Here is a 24983-nt window from a genome sequence, read left to right on the forward strand (position 1 = left end):
ATAACATCTTACAGGTCTATTGAAAGACCAGATGGGAGCAAAAATATCAATGTTTTAGGGTCAAAATAGAATAAAGAAGCAATAAAGTCTTCTTTCGTGATGGTTACTTGGGAGAGAGGCTGTTTAGGTGCAAGTTGAGGGCCTAGGCCACTTTTTAAAAATAAAATCATGATTTAGTCCTGTTATGATTATTCCAAGAGATTCTGGTTATAGAATCCGCCCTAGGATGGGAGAGGGGGCATCAACTATCTTATCAAAGACCAAGTGCAAGACTCTTGATCAGGAAATGTGCTTGGGTTATTACTTCTATTGGCACAACTATGGTTTATTTCTAAAAGATCTTATTTTACCTTTCTCAGTACAGTCATTCAGAGGCATTCCTTCCACTGCCCCCCCCCCCCCACAATGTAACTTCCTGCCTTGAAATATCAGTTGCTAAAGGTTACGGGTCACCTCTGTGCAGTAGGCTGGCTCCCTGTGGGTCTGGGACTAAGGTGACCCAGGTAACAGGGCCCACATCCTTGTCGCTGCTGTGCACATACTACCAATTAAAGGCTCCATTAATGTTTCGTGGGACACATGTGAAGCGGGGCCCCAGCCATCCCAGAGCTGATCCATAATCAGCAGCCATCTGAGTATATATAGTCTTTATTATCTCAGCATATTTCTCTACAATGCATGGTGAATTAATTTAGTGCACACCAGACAGAGGGACAATTCCCAGCCTGCTATGGACAAAGGCCCCTAAGGAACCCCTAAGTGGTAGATATGATCATTTAAGGGTTAAAATGTATTTAAGGCCTGCTTTATCCCAGTCCATTGATTAGCTACGGGACTGACCTGGTTAATCAGAGTCTTAGACCAAATCATTATTACTTCCCTGGAATAATTCTCTTTTCTATTCTATTTAGGGCCATCTGGGTCACCACCTTCTTTTCTGAGATTTCTGGAAATTACTTCTACCCAAGAACACAGGATCACTAACATTAGAATAAACATTTTTGACTGGTTATTAGTAACTGAAGTCAATGATCTTTTCTCTGAAGATGACTTTTCTTTTTAAGGTCTTAAGTTATGACATGACTGATCTCTACCTCCCCCAGGATTTGATATTGATAATGTTAGGTTAGTGGTTCTCAACTGGGATTGATTTCGCCCCAAAAGGAACATTTGGCAATGACTGGTGACAGTTTTGATTGTCACACTATGTGTGTATGTGGTGGTGGTAGGGGGTGGGCTGCGTGTGTGTTACAGCATCTAGTGGGTAGAGGTCAGAGATGCTGCTAAACATCCTACAGTGCACAGGACAGAGACAGCCCCCATGACAAAATGTCAATGGAGCTGCTATGGAAGACCTCTGTTTTAGAGCCCCCCGGAAATGCTCCTAAAATCCCAGTACATAGCCAACGGGGAGAAGTCACAGCTTAAAAATAACACGCTAGGGTTGATTAAAGCTTTGGGGCCTATTACATGCAGACTTTGTCCTAGGGCGGGGTGGGGGCTGAAAGTGAAGCAGGGGCCCTCTGCACGTTCGCTGGCTCACCCCTTCCCCTCTCATTTTTACCACTGATGCGACACCATTCTTTTGCCTTATACCGTCTCACCATCTAGTGGCCACCTGAAATATCAACTCACCTCACCATCTCTGGGCCCTTCTAGAATCAGTCATTTAAAAAATTCATATTTGGGGCAGGGAGGCAGTGGGTGGAAGGACCCCTGAATGATGTATACAATTTTGTTAGTAAGTTAATTAAGCATCCTGTAGGCCTAATAGACCTATACAGAGAGTGGGTATAAGGAGTTAAGATGGACACTTTCTAAGATTTCAGAAGCCCATGAAGGCCAAAAAACTCAAGGGGCTGAAGACAAATAAAATTTGACTTCTTATTAAGGGGGACCCAACAGAGCCTCTGCTTAAGTCCTTTGGATACTCAGGACTTACCATGCATAAGCACAGAGAAGAAAACAGCATCTACGTAAAAGGATGTGTTCAAGGGGTCTCAGTAATTTAAGTACCTGTATCCTTCCTAAATTAACACTGTCTATTTTTGACAGGTTGGTTTTTTTCTTTTTCAATTGGACCAATCAGCTACTTTTACAGCTAAAGAAACTGAGGGCCAGGCATGTGGTCCTAGAGGTCGGAGGCTGGGATGGACACTAGCTAAGATGCAGGACACTTGTTCCTATTTCCCTGCTCGGTGCTAGACTCTCTCACAATGCCTGACTTCAGTGTTTGTGCATCATCATAAGAATTATTCTTTCTTTTCAACCTTACCTCTTTGCAGGTTCCCTGTAAAAAATAATTCCTCAGTCATTTGCACGTTAGCAATCAGTTTGATGAAAGGCCAAACTGTTCAAATAGGAAAGAGGAGAGAGGTAAAGTGGTCTTTTGATTGAGGCGGAGGAGAGCTGGATAAATCAAAAGAGAGCAGCTCTCATTGCCCAAGTTCTTATCTCCTCCTAAGAATCTACACGCAGCGGCGACACTGAGCTCGTGAAAGCTTGACTGTGGCACTCCTTAGAAAGTGGGTACAAGAGATTTTCCTTCCCATTATCAACTCATTAAAGGAAGTTTAAGGTACTTACTCTGGCCCACACACCAAATGTGTGTGACAACGTCGGAAACAGTGACTGACTCATAATAAATTTGGGATTGGATAACAATTTATACCTTTCTACCTCTCTCCTTGCCCCAATTTGAATCATTAAGAAAGATTTAGTAAGATCTAATGTTCAAATTCTGTGGGCAGAACTCCACCAGTCAAAATGCTCATGAATTCTCCTGAGGTTTAACAAATTACTCTGCAATGCAATTTGGGATTTTCCCTCTAAGTGAGTACAACAGAGGCACACTCCCTTAATTTTTATTGCTCTGTCACAGATCAGTTACCTAACACTCTTCCCTTATTACAGCCCCCAGTTGTTACACGTGTAAAGCTGCTCCAATAATTCTAACTTGAAAGCTGTGCACCTTTGGTGCTCACTGTTTGTCAGAGACCAGATCTAGGTCTCCACTGAGCATGTGAGGATCCACAACAGTTAAAAGTCAAACACTGATTTTTGTGCTGTTCCCTACCTCATTGTTGGAGGTCTCATCTTCAATTCCCACTGGCTGGCTTGCTTCACAATCTGGCTGTCGAGAAGGAAAACTAAAGACAATCTTGTTTTTTTTTCATGTGCAAAAACCATAGAAAAATCTGCCCTCAGGTCCCCGGGCTCAACCACAGTATTGAGTTGACTTATAAATAGGGGCTAATAAAAAAAGAAGGAGGGCTGGCCCTGTGGCTTGGTGGTTAAGTGCGCGCGCTGCAATGCTGGTGGCCCGGGTTCGGATCCCGGGTGCGCATCGAGGCACCACTTCTCCGTCCATCCTGAGGCCGAGTCCCACATACAGCAACTAGAAGGATGTGCAGCTATGGCATACAACTATCTACTGGGGCTTTGGGGGGAAAAAATAAAATAAATAAAATCTTTAAAATAAAAAAAATAAATAAATAAAAATAAATAAAAAAAGAAGGAGGTAGTGGTGGGTAGGGGATGGACAAGGGGGATAGGTGACACTTTTTCAGGACAAGTAAAAAAAGTTCTCTCCTCATCTTGTCTGGGCCACATCACTCACCTGAGAGAGACCTCACACAACCATGAATTTGGCAAGGTGTCCTCTGTCTACTGCTTGGGTTGACTCTACTTACAAAATGTATACAATGTACTCTGAAACAAGGAGACAGAAAGACAGAATGGGTGCCTAGTACTTTTAGAACTTACACAACAGTCTCAAGGGGAATACAGAAAACAAAAAACAAAAACAAAAACCTCCTTGGAGCAGGGAGAGGAAAGTCCAGGAGGAGCAGTACATTTCTAAAAATAACGGTTACCATTTATCAGGCACTTCTATGCGCCAGGCACTGGGTTGAGGATACCCCTTAAAGGTTTCTCTCAACTTCTAGAGGGTATTCACTTCTAGTATCAGGCCCTCTCTTTAGAGAAATTAAGGAAAAAGACATCTCCTCCTGATTCCCCTGGAAATGCCCATCCCTCCTTTGAGGCTCCTTGGCCCACCCCCTTGGCCAATTTGTATCTGGGGCTTCCCACTTGACTTCCTCACTTTTATAAAGGCCACTAAGGACTCGCTGATTCTTCAGCAGGACTCCCAAAGACTCAGGCCCATTTTTCCTCTCACTCCCAGAAAAGATCATGATCTTATGCCCAGGGTGACCACAGGCCAGAATAGCGATCTGATGGGACAAAGACTCTTTCAGTCTAATTCAGTGACATCTGTTAAGGTGGGTGTGAGCAGGCCAGAGTCTCAAAGTCCCTACTGCTGGGGGGCCACCAGAGAGGGTTAATTAGACTGACCAATGCTTTTAGTTCTCTCCCCAACTGACTGTTTTAATTGATGGTGGGGACCCTGTCATATCAATTGGCCCTGCCCTTTCTATCTTGAAAATTGCTACTCTTCCTGAGAAATTTGATTTTAAATTGGAGAACTGGCATGTTAATTTCACATTCCATTAGGAACCTCGGGAGGCACGACGTGGGTTTGCAAAGAACCCACCTTTGCCACAGGTTGAAGGAACCAAGAAGTGTAGAGATCAATATTCATTCCCTATTTATGTGTCTCCTAAAAGTAACTTCATGTAGAGGCATTTGAAGAGCCACCATTTTGCTGGGGGTGAGGGGTAAGTTTTATTTGGTGGGGAAATTGACTCTAAAAAGAAGATGCATGGCTGGTATGGGGAATTTCAAATCTAGTCAATTATGTTATCTTCTCTACAAATAAATTTATTTTTTGCTTAATACCAACCTTCCTGCATAAAAGTCAAAGGTGATTTCTAAGATTATGCAGTGACTCTTGCTAAGTAGGAATTAGCCACGACTAAAAGTAAGGAATACTTTAAAAAAATAATCACTATGAAAAATATTGAGCAAGAGTTATTTTAATAGGATCATTAGATCCAGGCCAGGATTCTAAACAGTCTATTACACTCTAACACTAAAAATATAGAGGAGCTATGCATAACAGCAACTGCATTTTAAAATTATTACTATTTTTTTAGTGGAAATCTGAATAAGGAAGAAAGCTTTCGACTCCGCTGAAAACTACTGCGGGATTTAAAAAAGACTTTAAAGAAAATCTGCGTTAAAAAAAGAAAGAAAGAAAAGCCCAACAAACAAACTAAGACTGCAGTGTTGGCAGATGAGTTAAAGCAAATGTGGAAACTAACCATCACCATAGCAGTGACAGGTATCTCAGACTGGGGAGCTCACGTTTCATGTACACTCAATGGACATTTATAAGCAGGGATCTGCCAGGGTCTGGCTGTAACTCAAAAAGCAGAAGACTGCTAGACACTTGTCATTTGACAAGGGATTTTAAGAGCACATAGTACACTTGCAATAATCATGCTTCACATTTAAATAATGCTTTATAGCTTATTACCACATTTTTAAATATGGAGTGTCTTTTCTGAACTAGAAACTTGAGACTCCTTCACTTACCTTGCAGTCTTTGAGCAAAAGTCTCTGACATTTAATCTCTGAGCTTTTGGTTTATTTGCCTATGAAATGGGGTCCTATCACATTTTTATTGCCCAAGGCTGTTTCAAAGGACAAATGTGACTAGATGAAAGGCCTTTAAAAATACAATAAGAATGTGCTATCATTATGCGTAATCATTACTATTACTGGTTACTAATAACTCTGAAGGCAGTGAGGCTGTCCCTTTCAAGTCAGGAGGAGATACACAAAAAGGCAATGAACCCCACTTTTCTTTGCTTAATGCAAGTTTTCCATGGTATATATAACACGGGCCAATTATAAAAATTAACCTAGCTATATAGAAAAAAGTTTTTTGAGAGAAATCTATAGGAAATTGGATTTTAAAAGACAGGGAAGAATTTCAGCCTTTGAGAAGCATGAAATTCTATTGGGAGACAGAGAAGGAAAAATCATAAAAGTCTCTTAATTCCAAAAATTTTGTGCCCTGCTAAGCCATGTCCTTCCCACTGCACCAAATAGCTCAGTGGAGGCATTCTGAATACGGAAAATTGGCTGTATTGAAAAAAGGTGCTCCTGCAAGATGGGATGCAATGCATCACTGCTGCACCTGATGGCATAAATAAATTATCATACAATTAATTGAGATTCACTGTATAAATAAAATGTCATGGCAGAATGGCCATTATTATACATAGCATTTGCTGCACAATTTTAATAAATGCAGCAGGTACTAAGAAATTCTAATTTAGCAGCCTTCAACTCTTAAAAAATGAGAAAAATCACACTCAAATTAGGTTTCAAAAAACCTGTGTAAGCCACCAAAATTATTCAAAAGGGCAACAGAAACATGAAAATAGTCTATTATTGGGTAGTGCTGAGTAAGAAGAAGGCGTCATCTCTTAAATATTTTAGAACTTGGGTCATGTTATGGATTGTCTGTCTGTCTGTCTGTCTGTCTATCTATCTATCTACCTACCTACCTACCTACCTACCCATCCATCCATCCATCCATCCATCCATCCATCCATCCACCCACCCCTTTTCCTTTTTAAGATTTCCTGTAATGTGGTTAGGCTGCTTGGGCAATAAAAATGGAGAGGGTATATATACACAGACACACACACACATTTTTAAAGCAACAGATGAATCTGCATGTCACAAACTAGGAACCATATCAAAGGATGGGCATTTGATCTGCATTTTAAGTGGTAAGAATATACGGATATCTTGTTTTATAAGTTAGGACTAGAATGTTAGTAAAAAGTCTTGTCCTAAAGGTAAGTCAGTCTTCATCCTTCCCCCTCTCCCCCTCTCCAGTCAGGAACTCAGACTCAGATGGGGTGCCTCTCTTGTCACTTTGGCAAAATGAAGCCTGGTCAGAAATTAGCCTGGCTTGACAAGTCGCATGGCCACAGCAGGCAACACTGGCTGTCTGAATTCAGGTTCATGCTAGACATGGACTGAAGTTTAGTCTCCTGGACTACACTGCATCCAAACGTGCTTGACCACCAACACCCTGTGAGCAGAGCCAAAACAATGGCAGGGAGAGCCCAGCAAACTTCCTTTTATTAAGGTTGGTTTCTCCCCCTGGATACAAAACAAAGGTAAGCAAGGGAATCTTCTAATATTCTTAAGACTTGGTCCCAGACATGGACAGTTTGCCGCAGGGTTGATGTTTGCATATCTGTGGTATAAGCTTCCAGTCCTGATTTTAGGGGACTGTGCTCCCCCCTCCCCTCTATCCCTCCTCCCGGGATAGAAGACTTAAGACCTGGAACAAAGGAGACCTGAGTGGAGCAAGTCTGCTGGGAAAGCTTCATTCCACAAATGAGGGAACTGAGGCCCCAGCATGTAAGGGACACACCAATTAGGTGTCAAGTGCACACTGTCCCTTGGCTCTCCTGTCTACACCCAGTTGTGCCCCCTCCCCATCACAAGTTTGCTTCCTAGAGCTATGTTTGGAATATGGAAATGGAACTGTTATGGCAAAACCAGTTGTCTGCAGAAAACGGCACATTGTCATTTAAGGCTCTGTGGCTTTAGTGCAGTTGGGACATCTGAAATTTAAAACTATCTCCCTTCTGTATGTCTTTGGGAAAATGATGATGTCATTATTTCCTTGGTGGGCATAAATAAAATGACTATCACATTCAAAACTGTGATTTGTGAGAGAGACACATCACAATAGCTTACAGTGACGTCCATAATGTCATTAATGAAAACCATCACACGTTATAAAACATTTAACAAACAAATGTAGCACAGCCTTAGAAATTGTGATCTTGAAATCCCTTGAAAAGTCTTAGAGAACAAAATGAAGAAATCAAGATTGTGGAGCTTCACTTTTGAAATTTTCATTTAAGCCCCACATTCAGACTATTGCTGCTTTTATTAACTGTGGCACAGGAGTCCACGCCCCAGATTTGAGCTAAGGAGAGTCTTGAGGAGGGGAAGGTGGGAGGCAGGGCAACTGGGAAGGGCCAGGGAAGGACTTGAAGATAGGGGACAGGGGCTTGTTTTCGCGGGAGGAAGGGGGTCCTGGAGAGGGGAGGGGGCGCTGCAGGCGGAAAAAGTGAAGGGAGACGGAGGGGAAGGCGGGGCCGCCAAAGGTACCCTTCCGAGGATTATTAACACAAGACTTTTTTTGGTATCCCAAGCCCACAGAAGGTCTTACCTGTGAGCCTCTTTGCCCCCAGCTAAATCTGCTTGAAAAAATTCACATGCAAACATTTACATATTTCACAATTCATATTCACAGTTTTACCACATTTTGTCCACACTTAAAATACACTGGAAGCATTTTTTTTCAAGTTTTATTTTAATTGCATTTCAAACACAAGACGGCATTCCACTCACAACGCATAACCCCTCTCTTTTTAAACCAAGCCCCTCCTACCGTGCTCTTTATAAAAGTGTAAATGATTGGCTTACCTCGGGCTCTTCCCTAGGAAAAAAATTTCATATTTTTTAAACATAGCCACGCCCACCCTCTTGGAACCAGCCCACTGTGGTTTTGGATCCAAATTTGCTTACAGCAGGTTAAGCGTTTTTTCCCCCTCCTCCTCCCATCCCCCCATCAGGTGAGCTGAATGTGTGCAAAAGACCAAATTTACGTGTGCGGCCCCGGACGCCCCAGATACCTGAGTGTCTGGTTTTTCAACCGTAAAGGCGGGAGGGTTTGGCGAACGAATGAGAAGTGAGGAAACGCTTAGCGCAAAGGGAAAAAAGAGAGAAAAGACACACAGAAAAAAGGTTATGGAGGCCAGCGGGAGGCGGCCCCCTCTCCTCCCAGCCAGTGGCCCAACTTGTTACCCAAGATATCCCACCACCTTCTCCTCCGCATTTTTCGCGCCGCCCGCTGCAGAGCGCCAGCGCACAGGTACCACCACACTGTGCGAACACGGAAAGTTTTTGCCGGCACCATGGCGCAAAACACAAGACAGCCCATTCCCCGGTACAAGTACACAGTCGGCGGGTAATTTGGGGATGCCGGGGAGATGGGAATTGGAGGACACTTGAGCATATCATGCACAGGCGGACACAATATGGACACCAACACACACCAACGACAAGCTATCTGAGTCCAAGCAGCCGTGCCAGGCGAGGCGGGGGCGCACCTTCCCCAACGACCCCAACCCACGGTGGCCCCAACCAGCCTAGCCAGGGAAACCCCGGGGCCCCTCCGCGGCAGTGCCAGGCTCACCTGAAGCCCCCGCCTTTCTTGCCGGCCCCCACCCCAGGACTCGGCGGCATCTTACGGTCGCTGGCGCTGGCTTGTCCAGCTGGAAACGACCCTCAGTGTTGTACGGCACCACTTTTCTCCCTAAAGGGCACATACTTCGACCACCCAAGCCCACCCGAGCCCCTCTCCCGCTCCCAGGGCAAAGTTAGGGCCCCTCGCTGGAACTTTCTAGCAGGCTTTTCCTGCTTTTGCCCAGACCTCCTCCTCCCGCTGCCAGGCCCCAAGCCCCACCGGGCAGCCCTGCCACCCCCTCCCGGGATCCCCGGGCGGCCCTGCTCCCCACGGGCAGAGTCCGCCGCATTACCTAGAAGCAGCAGGCGATGCGTACACATGTAACCCATCTTTTCGTCCTGGAGTTGCTTGTCGATGAGCTTGCTGCGTTTCTTCTCTGCGCGCTTCTGAGCACGCTTCTCCAGGGCTTCCTTGCGCATTTGTCTGCGCTTCTCCGCCAGAGGAACCTTCTTGACCTTGGGGCTGCGCGGGGCTTTGGGCTGGGGGCTCTCAGATCGGCCGAAGCAGCCCCCGAAGGCTTGCGAGAGGAAGTTGCGGAGCAAGTTGCGCTGGGGCTTTCGGCGGCGGCGATTTCGCCGGGGCTGTACACAACGGTGGCACCCGGAGGTCCCATCGTCGGATTCGTCTCCGCTGCTGCTGACCGACCCCTCGTCGTCGTCGCGGCCGCGCTCAGACCTGCCCCGCCAGGCAAACGCGCGAGTAGGCTGCGGAGTAGGCGGATCGGCAACCTGGATCTCGGGGCTGGGGGGTCTAAGGAAACGGAGCTTGGGTCGGGCTCCGGAGGCAGGGGCAGCAGCGGCTGCCCGGGCGGCAGGGGCTGTCCCGGCGGCAGGAGCGGCTGGGGCGGCTGGGGCTGCCCCGGCGGCGGGAGCGGCAGAGACCGCGGGAGCGGCCCCAGCGGCAGGGGCTCCTTCCCCGGGAGAGGGGACTTTTCCTCCCTCCGCGGCAGCGGCGGCTGAGCCTCCTTCCATCTCGGCTGCTTCTCCCTCAACTGGGGGTCCCTCTCCCTCTGCTTGCTCTCTCTTAACTGGGGCTCGGGAGACCTCGATGGGCGGGTCGTCAAGCGCGATTGGGGGGCTGTCCATGTTGACGGGAGTGTCGTCGACCCCAACGGGGGCGCTGCCAATCTCGAGCGGGGGTCCGGAGATCTCCATCGGGGGGCTGTCGCCCACGAAGTGTGAAGGAGGTCTGACAGCCTCTCGGGATGGGCTGCCGAGGGCGCCTGGGACCCAGAGGGGGGGCTCGTTCGCGGCGGGAGCGAGGAGGACCGCACTCGGGACCGCGACTGCCGTGACCTGGCCGCCATCACCGCCGTCGACTTGTGGGATAGCTCGGGGGAGCCCAGGGGGTGGGCTCTCGTCCCCAAAGGCTGCTTCATCAAACTCAAATGGCATAGCCTCCTCAGGGGGAGGGCTGCAGCTTCCTCTGAAGCCCGAGTTTGGAAGTCTGAGGGCTGGGGGCTCCTCGGGAGAAGCGCCGAAGACCCCGGCACCTGGGCCTCCTGGAGCAAGGTCTGAGATCTGCAGGAGAGGTTGGCTGCAGCCTCCCTGGCCAGGCTGCTCAAACTCAAAGGGCATGGCTTCTTCAGGTGGAGGGCTGTAGCCTCCCAGGCCTGGGCTGGCATCACCGAAGGCTCCGGGCTCCAGGAGTGCTGGGCAGAAGGCCTCAAGGCCTGCATGGGCCCCAGGGGTGTCTCCAGGCTGCTCCAGGGTAGGCCAGAAGCTTCCCATGCTGGGCTGCTCAACCTCGAAGGGCATGGCTTCCTCAGGAGGTGGGCTGTAGCCTCCATGGGCTCCGACTTCCTCGATGGCTTGGCTGAGGCTCTGGAAGTTGGGCCTGGAGACCTCTGGGGGTCCACAGGCCTCACCTTCAATCTGGATGGGGATGGGCTCGCTGTGAGGCGGTTCGGTCTCCATCGCTTCGGCTGCGCCAGGCCCAGCACTGGGGGCAGCTGCCCCTGGGGCCTCCAAAGATGGTTGCTCGGGCTGTTCCCCGAGTTCAAGGGAGATATGGCGTTGTCCTGACATATTATTGCCGTCGAGGCAGTTGCGCACGCCCATAACACGGTGGCGGACTCTTAAAATAAACTTGGGGCCCCGTAAGACGGAGCACCCAACCAAACTAGGGTGAAAAAAATATTTTCAAAAAAAAAAAAAATCAAAGTACTAGAAAGTTCTCCGATTTCACTTTCCAAACCTCTGTGAGGTCTGGGGCGTTCAGGGCCTCAAACCCTAGATGGTAGCAGAAGCAACTCTATATGTTGCTGGTAGAGTCTTGTCTCCTTCCTGGCCACTTTTTATCCCCTGAGGCTGCCCCCTGGCCCCCACTTGGCCTCCCCTCGTCCCCTCCTCTCTCTCTTTCTTTTTTTGCTCCAGGCCAGCCCCGCCTGCTTGGATCTGAGGAGCGTGCCGATTCGGTCCGAAAATCGTTCGTAGTGCTCTCTCTCTGCCACCAGGGGACGCCGGCCCTGGTGCCCAGGCGGCTCCCGGAGCCGGATCCTGGCGCTGGCAGCCCCGGACTTTGGGTAAGGGGGCTGATGAGCGCAGGCCTCGCAGGGACGTTTTGGCTCCTTCCACTCCTCTCCCTGACTGATTTGGAGTGTTTCTCCTCTCTTCTCCCCTGGCCAGAGAGAGAGCTCTCCTGCGTTGCTGGCCACGTGACGCAAGACGTGGGCCCCGGGCTGCTTGAGCGCAGGAGCTGAAACCCTCCCTCCCAGACCCAACTGACTCTTCTCGGGGGGAGGGGGGGACTGCAGGAGGGTTTCATTACCTCAGGATACCCCTGAACCCCTGAGCCGCAGCCCCCAGCCCTGGGCAGCCTCCGATCCTGAGCCCCAAGTCCGCAGCGCAAGGCTTTCGGCGACTGGGAAGGGGGTGAGGGCGCGGGACGGGGATGCGACAGGTGGTCGTGAGCCCACCAGTGGGGCAGACAGGAGGCGAGGGGCGAGGGGCTGCCAAATGTGCACACTCAATTTGTTTTTAAAACGCCTTGGGGTACTTTCCACTGATTCTGCAGCTTTTGTTTGCCGGCTTGCCGAGGCTGGCTCCTGTAAAGCACTTTGATGTCCCCATCCCCACCACACTCTAGGGGTCTCCGCAGTAGCCTAGGGTGGCGCAGGCAGGGTTCTCTTCCGTTTATGTGGACGATGATTCAGGAGAATAAGAGGGTCTCAGGCGCGTACCACGGAGACCCTCTAAGCGGTAGCCGCCGCGGTACCGAAGAGGGGTGGAGGGGGGGTGGGGGGCGCGGGACGTCCACCAGGACCCCACGGAGGGGAGGCCTCAGAGTTCTGGGAGTCCCACTGTTGTCGGGAAGGGTTAAAAGGGATTTCAGTTGGGATTTATGGCTAGTTTAGGGTGGTCTGAGAAACTGGACAACTCTATGCGCACTGAACCCAAAGACACCGTGCCGCGCCGGCAGCCGCTTGCTGCTCCGAGCCTCGGCACCGGCTACAGGATCGGTCAGTCAGCATCTCTAGTTCCTCTCCAACCCCTCTCCAGACCCACTCCATCCTCTGTCCTCTCGCTATGGGTCTCCCAGGGCAGCCACTTTACTTTTCCCCTGCTAGAGTCCGCTGAGGCGGCACGAAGCCCGGCCACAAACCCAGCGGTCTCCCGGCTGCGCTCCCGTCGCCGTAACGCGTGGTGTTCTCAGAGCCTGCCCGGGTAAATACCGCACCACCTGGGTGGGCTCGGGGCGTATGCGCGTACTGCTCTGGGTCTGGGGTCTGCGGAAGGATTTGAGTCCCGGGAAAAAATTGCTGCTTGCAGATCACGTAAAACCCGGGACATGGGCATCAGGTCTGTCTCACTAGCGGGTGACATGGACCTGCCAGCCACGTTTGGGTGCAAGGCAGCTAGGCAGGGAGGCAGGCGGTCGCCCCTCCTGCGGGCAGGGGAAGGATGATGGGATGGGTGTTACATCGGATGGGCTGCGGCGAGCGGGGCACACCATCTGGATCGCTGTATCTACGAGCCGCAGGCGGGCGAACCACGCACGGTCCAATCTCGTTAAGTCTAACGCATCCCTCTTAGAACGAGAGGACCACAGCCACAGCGCATCGCTGCACCCGCATCCACCATCCACGTGGCCACGCTGCACGGTGGACAGCTGACGAAGTCAGACCCTAGGTAATGTTTGGGGCCCCCCAAAGGCGTATCATCTCAGCTTTATGTGTCTACACACTTCCACATGCCAACACTGAACTTTCGTTCAAACTTTGGCCAACTATCCCCACGGGCAATGGCTCAAACATTTGGGCATCCACTGAATGGGCCAAGTGGGTTGCAAGAGTCAACTTACCCCCTCAGACCTCAGCGCTGGGTCAGCCATTGGGCTGGGGTCACGTCAATCAAGGCCGCCCGGCGAATGAGCAGGGGGCATCGCACCGGAAACCGGATACGAGTGGGAGGTCCAATAGGGGGCGCCGTGTTGGAACGCCCTAAGAGGTTGTGTTGCTGGCGTGGTTGGAAGCGGTTGGTGGGCGGGCGTATGGCGGCCAGGCCTGGGATGCCACGAGGCTGGCCGGCGCCGTCGGGTCACTCTTCCGGATGCCACAAGTCACAACAGCTAGAAGGGGAGGTCGGGGGGCTTGCAGGGGCCAACCCTTGGTCTCGCTGATGGCAGTGGGCAAACCCACTTAACAGAAGGGGCCGCCACTGGGGCAAGGCCAGGAGGAAGAAGATTTCCAGGGCCTGGGGTAGAGGGCAAGGACCCTGAGGAGGGAGAGGGCTTACTGTCCCGATGCAGAGGAGCAGCCCCAGATGGATAAGGAGTGGAGGCCCCAGGGATGCTGAGCCCTGCGGAAGTGGAAGGTCAGTAGACGTTGGGGACGGAGCTCCGGAGGCTGCGATCGGGGCCCCAAAGGGACGCTTTGCTCTCGCCAGGCCTCGTGCTTGGCCCGCTTCACTTGGGCTCTGCCCCAAAGCACTGTTCATCTAGGAATAGGTAGAGGGTCCCTTTGTCCGACATCCTCCTGGGCGTGTGGGACCCGTGTTCAACATTCCTTCTGGTATCTTGGTTCTTTGCCGGGAGATCTCATGAATTGAGGGGATAGACTGGGCAGATACCAGTCCTCCATCCTAAAGGTGGAGCAGCATAAAAATGAAAGAAAAGACCTCCAACTGGGGGGGACTTGATGGAGAAAATGGCGTTTCAAATGGGCCTCCATGGAGGGATAGACGCCTTGGCTATGACTAGAAGGTGGGGGGATGGGAGACGTTGGCCTACCGCGAACAAAGATCTCATGGTGGGAAACATGGCACATGGCTGGGTAAAGAGCACAGGCTACCTTGTGGAGTCCTGGGGGAGTAGTGGGAGAGAAGGCAGGAAAAATGAGATAGGATCTCTCTGAGGATACCATGGAACATCAGGGCAAGCAGTTTTGAGGCTATTTTGGTAGGAAATGGAGCAGATGTTGAATGTTTTTTTGTCCTGCAAGTGAAGATTTGAGTCTAGTTTTAAGAAAAGTTGAGGCAGTGTAGAGGATGGTCGTGATGAAGAGAACAAAGGGGGCTGTGGCTGGTCATGACCTTTAAGGGAGAGAGAACCACACAGTGAAGGAAACAGGAAGGCTGAAGGAAGGGACTTGAGGGATCTTAAAGGACCCTCTAGCAACTTCTGTGCTAGAAAGGCACAAAAGGGGGAGGAGCCAAAATCTGGCACTTAGAGGAAGGGACACGCGTGGGATTGGGGGGGTTGGCCCGGTTGTGGAGCCAGTTTGGTTTTAGACATGGCAGAGGCGAAGGAAGGATGGGTGATCTGAATGGAAATTTTTACAGCCTCTTAGGAGGATGGGTCTGAAGTTTAGAAAAAAGGTAAAGACCCCAAATTCAAAGTGACAGTCATCCATTTTAGGATATGAAATCACTAGATCAGATGATACCCTCAAGGGGAGAAATATATTTGGTGATAGAATCTTGACCATTTGGAGCGCTGGAGGGGAAAATGGGAGAGATTAAGGAGAGAACAGTGGGGCTCAGAAGGGACTGGGAGGAGTATACCAGAGGGAAGAATTTAAGAATTGGTCAGCGTATCTACTCTAGACCATGGTTTCTTAGCCTCTGCATTGTTGACACTGGGGGCTGGGTAATTCTTTATTGTGGTGACGGTCCTGTGCGCTGTAGGATGCTTAACAGCATCCCTAGCGTCTACCCACTAGATGCCAGTAGCATCCCCTTAGTTGTAGCAACCAAAAATGTCTCTAGACTTTGCCAAATGTCCTCTGGGGGGCAAAATCGCCCCCGGTTGAAACCACTGTTATAGGCTGAGTAAGGACCCTCAGACTTGAATAGGAATCACTTTAATTTAAAGGTAAATTGGGACCAGAAAGCAAAAAATCCAGTGTTTAACTCTGATGCTCCCCTTTTGTCCACTCTTGTTTATTTTTCTGTAGTGACTGGCCAGCAGGATCTGAAAACCCCAAATCACTTGGGTGAGTGGGGTTCAGAGCTGAGACTGCGCTGCCAATCAGCAATGTGACTCCAGAGACCCCAGAAGTGTGGCCAGATGTTTGAGGAGCTGACTAACCGGAAAGGCAGCTGCGGGGCGTGGCCACAGGGACCTGAAGAACTGGTATGGTAAGAGCTGGGGGTGATCAGCTGGTGGGTTGACTGGGGGCCACCCTGATTGTTGGCACTGTCTGGGGAGCCCACTCAGGGCTGGTGATCTTGCTGGCTCAAGACAGAAACGTGGCCTTGCCCTGGATGGAGATGGCCGGTGATGGGTTGTGGTAGGCAGCTTAGCCCAGGCCTAACCCCACCGGGGCACAGTTTTTAGGATCTGCTATCATAGTTTTATAATAGCAAAATACGTTTGAGCATAGATTTCCAATTCTGGATGGATTTCTATCAGGAAAAGAGGTAAATGTTTGATAGGAATGAGCAGGAACAAGGAAGGAAAGTCAGTTAATGGGTTCACGCAGATCAGGAGGAGGAAAGCAAGATAGGCTAGTTGGGGTGCCTGAAAAAAGACTGAGCTGGAGTGAAGGACAGCTGTGTGCTGGGGTCTGGACCCTGTTCCCACAGGGAGAAGGCGAAAGGGAAGGGCTGCGTGAGATGCTGAGTCCATTAGGGGAGGAAAGGATGGGCTGTTAAAATTCAGATGAAGGTTTCTTGAAAATTGTGTATACTCAGCTACTTGAACAGATTTTCTACAGATGATGAATTAAGAAAGGAATGGGAAATGTTACTCATGTTTCAGTTAAACTCTGCATTTCTGAGGAAAGTCAGCCCGTTAGACTAAATGGCCCAGGTGCCACAGTAGCAAATCAGGGGGCTTTTTGTAAACAAGTAAACCCCAAATGGGAAGAAGGTATTTCTTCACTGTTGACCCTGATTGGCACCATTGCCACCTGCAGGGATGTGGCTCTCATCCTTGGCAGCCCCACGTGATGCCCTGGGCTTCCCAAACTCAGTGTTACCGCTATATTGACGCCTCCATAGCAGCACACACGCTAAGCAGCAGACAACTGTTAGTGTACTTACAGCTGGGGATTCCTACTCATTGCCAAAAGCCCAAGGCTTTTGGCACATAGCTGCCTGTCAAATTTTTTCCTAATTCATCCCTGTATCCAAGAAAGAGAAGCAAAGTAGAGGAGGGTCCCTTGACAGGGAGGGGAGGGGGGCAAGAGAGAAGGGAGCAGAAACCGGGAAAAACAATCTTTTTTGGCAGGGGCACTTCCTCCTAGCCTGTGGCGCTGGGGGCCCAGGGGGTGGCAGTTTGCAGAAGAGCCTTCTCTGCGCCCCACTCGTGTCATTAGTTGTCAGTGGGTTTCTTTCCAATGAGGAAAAGGAGACTCTTTTCACCAGTTGTGAAGAAAAGGCATAAGTAGAAAGGAGAGAATACAGGAAAGAGAATTCAGGCAACGACCGCATTTCTCAGCCTCCCAGTAACAAATGTTTTCTGAGTGCCGACGGAGGAGCAATAAGACTCTGAAACTGCTCAATTAATTACTGTTCAGTTAAGACTGGCTGGGCCCCGGCTTCTACCTCCCAGCACCTCCTCTGCCAGCCGTGGCCGGTGGAGGCAGCAGCAGCCTACTGCTGTCTGCAGAAGGGTCTGCATGACCAGGCTGTTTCAGGCGAATGCCAACTGAAGGGAAAATGCCTCCCACGGATGAGGGTTAGCAGCAGATGCGGGGCTCTTATTAAAGACGGTGGAAACCAGACTTAGGAAAATACTTGATCTGCGCAGACTAAAAAGCCCCATGCTGGAGCCAGAGGCCAGGGGTCCCCACGGTGAATTCAGCCCCTTCCTTCAGCTCACTAGCTGTATTCAGCAGCCTTCCTCTTGGAAGGGCTACCCAGTTCTGCCGCAGCCAGGCACGAGACCGTCAGCTGACCACCGTGTTCTCTACCGGCACTGAACTGGGCCACAGCGTCCTCCTCCAGACTAGCTGATGATGCAGCTGAGGATTTCAGGGGGCGAAGTGGCCATTCCAGAAAAGATGAACAGTGCTCCAAGAATGGACTAAGAGAGGAACAAAAGCAGGGGCTGGCATGGTGACAGGGAATCCCAGGAGATAAATTTGTCTTTAAAGGAAACTCTGTTTAAAATTTCGGTAATTCATGGTGGAAATTCCAGGCACCCTGGGGGCTTCTGGGCAAGGTAATTTGAATTTAAGGGGAATGGTCTATTTCACCTTCTCGCACAACCTCAATTACCAGAGCGCGTTTTCCTAACGAACTCTAATTGAGACAGCAACATAAGCCAGGGCACTCAGAAAGCAGCTCTTGCCTGAGGGGAGGAGAAATGTGTCTTCAGCTGGCTGGCAGTCCTCCTGCGCCCCTCACACTCCTCAAGTTTGAGAGGTGTGGGCCTCAAAGTTGAGAGTCGGGGCCTCTCCCTGAACCGACACTCAAGACTTAGGTTTTGAACTATAAAACAAGATTTCCTAGGTTTTAAGTCTCTCCATTTGGTTGAAGCAATTGAGGTACATATATGAAAACTCGACTGCACCTATGAAATTGAAATCTCTGGGCCAGGTCTGTAAGAGATTGTCAGAGGGACAGTGACGTTAGGGTGGCTAATCTGAGACCCCCATTAGTGGCCATCCTTGACCATTAAAGATGCTCTTCCCAGTGCTGAGCTGACATTGCTCCTGCTGCCACCAGATATTTGGACTGCCGTGGCCTAACCTTTTTCTCCCCCAGTCTCTTCATTTCTTCAAACTATTCTTTCTACCCCTAATATTTATGGGCTTTGTGACTCCCATCTCCAAATCTTATCTTCTGCTCCTTCCCCAGTGCTCTCATCTCCCTACATCTTCCAGTTTTTGTGACCACCCCCCCAAACCTTCGTTTCCTTTTGTTGTCCTCAAATCTCCCCCACATTACAACTACCACCTACCCTCTGTCCACACAGCCTAGTCTTCCTCTGGCCTTTCTGATAGCCGTGACCCTGCCTGTTAACTTGCAACATGCTCACCCTAAAATAAGTCCATAGAATAAAAACAGGCCCTGTCCACACACGAAACCAGGAAGGCAGCCTCCCCAATTCTACCCTGGAATAGGAGTGGGTGGGGGTGTGGGGTGCCATAGCGCCAGCTCCTCTCGGATGTCCTGCCTCTACTGGCTGAGCGCTGTCAACAGGTGACGGTGGCCCTGCACTGCAGACTCTTGGCCTTAGGCGAGCTAAGTCACTCGCTGTTTACCCTGGCCTTTCTGCCATGTGAATTAGCTAGGCATGAGCACCAGCATCCGGACCAGGGGCTTTGGGGGAAAAAAAAACCCAAACTGTGCGACTTGAGAAAAGGGAAAACAAACATCAGTAAAATTCCCCTTATATAGAGCCTTGTAATATGTGGCCAAAACAAGGTTAAAATATGAAACTAAATGGGACGTTAAATCACTTAATTTGACATAAACCAGTTTTTTTTTTTTAAACATTTGCTTTGTTTATCCCATGCATTTGCAACTGAGGTAAAAGTGGTTTGGGGGGAGTGCAAAAAAATCGTAGCTGTTCCAAGGTCCTGCAGTACAGAAACAGATATACTGTATATCTATCTGTGGTATTAAAATGTCATGGGTGAGAAGCAATTAAAAAATGTCTGAAAAAGCTCCTAGGAGGGAGTGATAATGAAAATAAAAGGTGGAGAACACTGGTTTATCCTAGCTAGCTGCAGCCTCTGAGCCACATTTTTCAGGTCTAGCCTAATCAGGACACTTACAAATGTTACCAAATAATATATTCAATACTGTGGTCATTTGCCCCACGTTGCTGTCAGTTGGCCCTCCCCACACGGTTAGCATCTCCAGGCTGCAGTGCTCAGTGCAATGCTGGCTCCAGGCTGCCTGCTCCCACTCTGAAAAGCTTGTTTTCAGACATGATGATTGGGGAGCGCAGGTGGTGAAAACAAGCCCATGTAAGACAAACACTAAAGAGCTGCTCTCTGGGATGGCCAGTTTTTTTCTCAGGTTAGTAACAGGACACAGTGGAATTCTGTATTCTCTAACTGGCCTCTTTAAACCACTTTTGCCACCAATTCAAAACAGATTTAACAAAATCAAAATTAGATCAACACAAAACAGATTCCTTCACAACTGGTGCTTTTTATTTGATCAACCTTCGAAAACTTTTTGACTTCATTAGTGTTAAAATCATTGATAGAGTCAAATTGGGTAACTCTGGGCTTCTTAAACTAATCAACCTGCACGCATTTGGAGCTGAAGGGGATGCTAGGAATATCTTGTCATTTTCCATGTGAAGAAACTGAGGCAGAGAGGTGCTAGCTCTGACCCAAGGCTGCTGGGCAGGACCAGGGCTAGAAGAGCCTTAGATCTTAGATACTGCTGCCCACTTCTAGGGCATTAAGAATTAGGAGATAGAGTCATTAATGTCACAACCCCGCAGGGTAGGACAAGGAATTCCATCCCTCATTCTGGAACATGGGGATTAAAGATGTAATTTGAGAATCTCATCCCCTTTGCTGGGCCATTTTTAAGAGAAGGGCAGTACTTGAGCTGGCACATGACCTCACTTGCCTCTGGAAGCTTAATTTGATTTTAGTGATTTGTTTTTTGTTATAGGTCACCTTTCTGTTAAGAGACTCCTTTCCCCAACACCATGGTTTCTGCTCAGTTTCCTCTCAGCTTCCCTCAGTAGCTTCTCTCTGCATGAGGAGCAGTGATAATACACATAAATTAAAATCCATGCAGATTATTTCTTTAAAAAAGACCTTGTTCTTACCAACACGGATGTTTCAGCTTTCTTCCTTTGTGAACTTTCTATCACAGCTGCCTAAAATGAGAGCTCAAGAGTAAAGGGCTGTGAGCATTTCCAGGGGGGAAAAAAGCTTCTAATGCGTTAAAGAAACATTATCTTAAAACAATTCCAAGCTTTAAAATTCCCTATTCTTGAATTCTGATAAACATAAGTTTTGTTAGCCAAACTTTAGAAGTAAACCTACGCCAGCCTGTTGACACCACACAATATCTGAACATTGCTACATGATTTTCCCACTCAAAAAATTCAGTTATAAGAGCACCTTTGTCCAAGGAAAAGTAAATTTCCACTAAGCAAATGATTAGTGTAGTAAAGGGGAAAATCCTAAATATTGGTGCATAGCATCACATTGAACCAGCTGGGTTCCCCTCCTCTCTCTCTCCATTTGAAATATTACAGCAGGCTGGTAATTGACCTACGTGGTCAACTATGTGGTCTGCTTTTTCTTTGAGAGAATTTCCTCACCAGACCCCACCTAAGTTGAAAGGGCAAGTGAGCCCATTCAAATGCTAACCCCAGTTTAGCAGGGTGAGACAAAGGGCCAGTTGGGAGACTAGTGAGTTGGGAATGCTTGGAGAACTTTCCAGAAACGCCTGTGGAAAAGAAAGGCAGCTGAACATCAGTGCCTCAGGTAGAAGGGGTTTGAAGAATCTGTGTAGCAAAATGCCCTCTCCTCGGCTGGATCCTGGGCACCTTCCTAGGGGGTTGGTATAGTCCTCAGTTGTTTTGTATGTTCCCTAATGGCTTTTCCACTCTGGAGCCAGGGTGGAAGGAGGGAGGGTGGGGGAGGGGAACTGAGTGGGGGAGGGGCGGGTGGGTAACAGGTTTTCACAATCAGAGGTAGTTTATGGAGGAGAGTGTCTGAAAGAAGGCAGACTGTGTTCCTAGACGAGGACACCCCCCTCGCGGCCCAATGAACCTGGTATATTGCTTCCAGTCAAGGACGCCAGCCTCCCCTTCTGCAGGCTTCTGGGAGAGGTGGGCTCCGGGCACTGAGGACTTTTTTTTAAACTTGTTTATTCATCCTGCAACAAGGCAGCATGCTAATTTCTCTAATGAAAAAACCTAGCTCTGCAGGAACACCGGCCCCTCACACTAGCCAATCTGTGAAGGTAGCTTCCACACTGAAAAGCACACCAAAAAAGCCAACCAAAACCCTGGCTTCTTTTGCCTACTCACTAGAGACCTTTTCCTTGGTGAACTCAAGCTGCTCAGACGTTACCAGAGGAAGAACAGAACAGTTAATGCCACAGAAAGGTACACAGCGTCACTGTTTACGTTAAGTAGAAATTCCAACTTTGGGGCGCTCCATCGCACTTAGGCAATTTCACACTTTGAAGCCGAAGGCAGGGCACGCCCGGCCCTTCTGCGTACCCTCGGCAGCCTCCGGACTTGCGCCGCTTCCTCGCTGCCCCGCGAAGCCCCTTCTAACAAACCGCCTCCCCGGTATCACTAGTGACGACCAGAACGGCTCTGGCAGTCATCCGTCGGCGCCGCAGCCCGGCACAACTAAGTTTGGGGCGCCGCGACGCCTTTCCTGGGGAAAAGACCTGGAAGGAAGGCGATTTAAAGCGTTCCTTCTGGCCGCGTCCTTTTCTTAGGAGTCTAAGAACGCGACCCGTCTTTTCATTTAAAGTCTCAAAATACTTCACCTTTCCCCCAAATCATTCTCATCAGAATAGCTCAAACCCGCGCAAAAACGAGACACGCGCGCACCAAGAAAAGATCAATTTCCAAATCGGGTGAGGTTTTGTAAATACATTTCGCTTATCAGTCTTTCCCTCCAGGACTGACGAGAAAGGCACTCCGCACGAAGATGCATTACCAGATTGCGGCCGCTTTTGTCCTCGGACACCAGGACAGTTTCTCCTCCAGGTTAGATTCCAAACTTAGCTCCACCCAAGCTGAAAATGGCCGGTGCGCGCCGCCTCCCCTCCCCGAGGCTGCCGAAGCCGCCGGCGCCGGCCCCTGCCCCTGCCCCTGCCCCCTCTTGACCGATCGCCCAAGGACTTCTGTCGGGTCCAACACCTTTCTCCAGCTCGGAGGGTGCTGCGCTCTTTGGGGACGCATTGTAGAGTGTCCTAATGATAGATGAGACCCCCTTTCTTGCCTGTTCCTTGTTCCGCTTTGCCTTTCCGCTCGCGGCCACGTCGCGGGCTTCTCAGCCCCTCTCTTTTCACCCCTAGGACCTTGGGCAAACGGCTGGGGACCTCTCCAGCCAAGCTGCACCCAGCTCCGCCGCCAGACCAGCTGCGCCAAAAGGCTGGCGATGCCCCGACGTGACCAAGCCCGCACCACCAACCCCGGTAGCCTGTAGGTACCCCTGAGATTTCCGTACCTTCTCTGTCTGCCCTGCAAGTGCGGATGACTCGTGGGGAACCGCCAGACGGCCCGGAGAGGTCGGCTCTGGGGCGCGCAGGCAGGTGCGCACGCTCTTTGCCGCGGTCTCCGGCTCCGCGACCGCTCGGAGGCGGGCGGTGGTGGCCAGGACTGGCGCACAGCCGTCGGGGGCACTAGTGCCGAGGTCCCGTGGCTCCAAATTGGCAGCTCTGGGACCTGGGCTCCAGGCTCAGAGTGTCTTAAGCACCACGCGCGCGACTTGCCCCGGAGCCGGCAGTCTCCAGAGTTCTCGCCCAATCCCAATCTGATTACTTTTCGCACATTGCAACGGTGTCTCTACAGCTCGGCTGCTCTCGCATTGTGGAAGTTGGCGCGCGCACCTCCGAACCACGTTTCGGGCGCCCGCCAAGGCCAACTAGTTTAAGACTAGTCTCTCAGGAGAGAAAAAAAGTACGTAAAACAAGTGACTTACCCATTCTGTTTGGGTGTGCAGCTCGAAACCTGGGACGCACCCAGGATCCAGTAGTGCGTCGTGGACACCAGGTTGGAGGCTTCGGGATGTCTCCAGAGGGGCGCAAGAAGCGCCCCGCCGTTCAACAAGCCTTTGGCCACTTGGGCGCTCTCGGCGCCTTCGGGGAGATTTGGGGAGCCCTTCCCGCTTGCCCTGGCCCCCCACCTCCCAGGCTGGCTAGCTGAGCCCGCTCTCTTCCCGCCTTCCTCCTAACCTGCGCTTCCTTCTCCCTCCCTTCCTGCCGCCGTTCCCACACCGACCCCAGGCTCCCCAGTTTACCGGTGGGCAACCAACCTGGGTCAAAGAAAACAAGGAGAATCTGGGGCGCGTCGTCCATTAGTGACGCCGGATGGGGATGGGTCCCCTTTTGGAAGGAGACTCCGGGGATGGGTCGCGGCGGGTGGGCTTCCTCGGCTTGCAGCGGCGCTGCTGCTTCTCCTTCCGCTCCTCGGACTCCTCGGGGTCCCTCGGATCCTTGTCCTCGGGCTCGGGCTCCTCCCCCTCTCTGGGGCCCTGGGGCTCCTGAGTGCTAGGCTGCGCGCGACTCGGGGAGGCGTCGGGGCTCCGCAGCCTCAGAGCGTGCAGGCGCTCGGCGAGAGAGCCCCTTTCCCCGAAAGTGGGGCGCTTGGGCACCACAGGACCGCGCTCGTCTTCGGGCTCGGTCTCGGGCTCAGTGGTGGGGGCGGTCTCGGGCTCAGTCTCGAAGTCGGTTTCGGACTCGATTTCAGACTCGGTCTCGGTCTCGGATTCGTAGTCAAACTCCTCCTCGTACTCTAGGCACTCGGGGAGGGACACCTCGAGGTCTGCCTCCTCGCGCTCGTGGTCAGATTCGGGGGCTTCGGGGAACACCTGGGCGCTGGAGCGGTGGTGGGCGTTAAGGAAGCTCCGGCGCTGCTGGGCAGCCGCGCGCTGCTGGGCGCGGGCGTTGGAGGTGGCAAGGGCGCGGAGGAGCGCGATGGAGCAGGAGAGCCAGAGGAGCGCGGTGGCTGCCCGGCGGCCTATGGGTGGGCACAGATCGTTGTAATTGTGGCGAGCTCGGCGCCACTGCTGAGCCCGGGACCTACGATCCATTCTCTTAGGCACACACCGAGAAGCCGACCCACCCTCTGGCTCTGCAGAGAGCGGCTCCGATGCGCATTGGCTGCTAGAGCCGAAAAAGGTGCACCTTACGAGGTGAGAAGCTGGATCCGGGGGTCCCAGCCCCACCTCGCTGTGAGGGGGAAAAGGGAAGCACCTACCTTCCTGACCACTCAACTTTCTAAAGCTCCGCGCCTCTGCTTGCCTCTGAGAAAAAAGACAGGATGGGAAAGGGAGAGAAAAGTCTGTCTCCTCCCGGGCTCCTCTCTCTAAGTCTCAGACTGCGCAGTCTAAGACTCGGGAGAGATGCCTCCGCTGGTCCTCTCGCCTGGGAGAGGAAAGAGGAGACTGAGGCGAGGAGTGACGGGCGGAGAGGTTCTGCAAAGTTGCGCGCCCGGACTTCTGCCGGGCATGTGCAGTAAGGAGGCGGGGGCGTCTCCCCGAGAGCTGCGCGGTGGCGCTGAGCCGGTGGCGCAGACCCTAGTGGGCCGGCAGGTGGCAGGAGGGATCCTTGTTTGAAAGGATTTGGGCGAAGCCAGGAGTGGTGGTGGGGGGTGCCTGGCGGGTGCCAAGGAGCAA

At 51.0% G+C, this 24983-nt stretch overlaps 3 protein-coding genes across 11 annotated transcripts in view; 1 reads left to right on the top strand and 2 right to left on the bottom strand.

Moving 5' to 3' along the window:
- Positions 1-23750, bottom strand: part of GNAS (GNAS complex locus) — a 65678-nt gene extending 41928 nt beyond the window's left edge. For 4 of the 7 annotated variants that reach the window (XM_087445061.1, XM_087445059.1, XM_087445058.1 and 1 more), the window contains exon 1: positions 9546-11328. In XM_087445061.1, the coding sequence (XP_087301187.1) occupies positions 9546-11313 (1768 nt within the window). In that variant the 5' untranslated portion in view covers positions 11314-11328. Of the gene's footprint in view, positions 1-9545; positions 11329-23621 lie in introns of those variants that run through there. The other 3 variants (XM_014787309.2, XM_014787308.2, XM_014787307.2) reach the window with 1 other exon arrangement.
- Positions 13702-24983, top strand: part of LOC147914174 (uncharacterized) — a 31687-nt gene continuing 20405 nt past the window's right edge. For 2 of the 3 annotated variants that reach the window (XM_087445067.1, XM_087445068.1), the window contains exons 1-4: positions 13709-14067; positions 15648-15831; positions 22264-22351; positions 22663-22789. In XM_087445067.1, coding sequence (XP_087301193.1) covers positions 15761-15831; positions 22264-22351; positions 22663-22789 — 286 coding nt within the window. In that variant the 5' untranslated portion in view covers positions 13709-14067; positions 15648-15760. Of the gene's footprint in view, positions 14068-15647; positions 15832-22263; positions 22352-22662; positions 22790-24983 lie in introns of all 3 variants that reach the window. The other variant, XM_087445069.1, reaches the window with a different exon arrangement.
- On the bottom strand, positions 23664-24559 carry LOC147914175 (neuroendocrine secretory protein 55-like). Its single transcript, XM_087445066.1, has one exon. It carries the CDS (start codon positions 24396-24398, stop codon positions 23664-23666), a length of 735 nt encoding a protein of 244 aa, XP_087301192.1. The 5' UTR covers positions 24399-24559.

Source organism: Ceratotherium simum, chromosome 21 (genome assembly GCF_057802395.1).
Source record: "Ceratotherium simum simum isolate JZ-2026a chromosome 21, ASM5780239v1, whole genome shotgun sequence".
Classification (NCBI taxonomy): domain Eukaryota; kingdom Metazoa; phylum Chordata; class Mammalia; order Perissodactyla; family Rhinocerotidae; genus Ceratotherium; species Ceratotherium simum.

Coding starts and splice junctions, on each gene's coding strand:
- LOC147914175 (XM_087445066.1), bottom strand. CDS start 24,398: ATGGATCGTAGGTCCCGGGCTCAGCAGTGGCGCCGAGCTCGCCACAAT.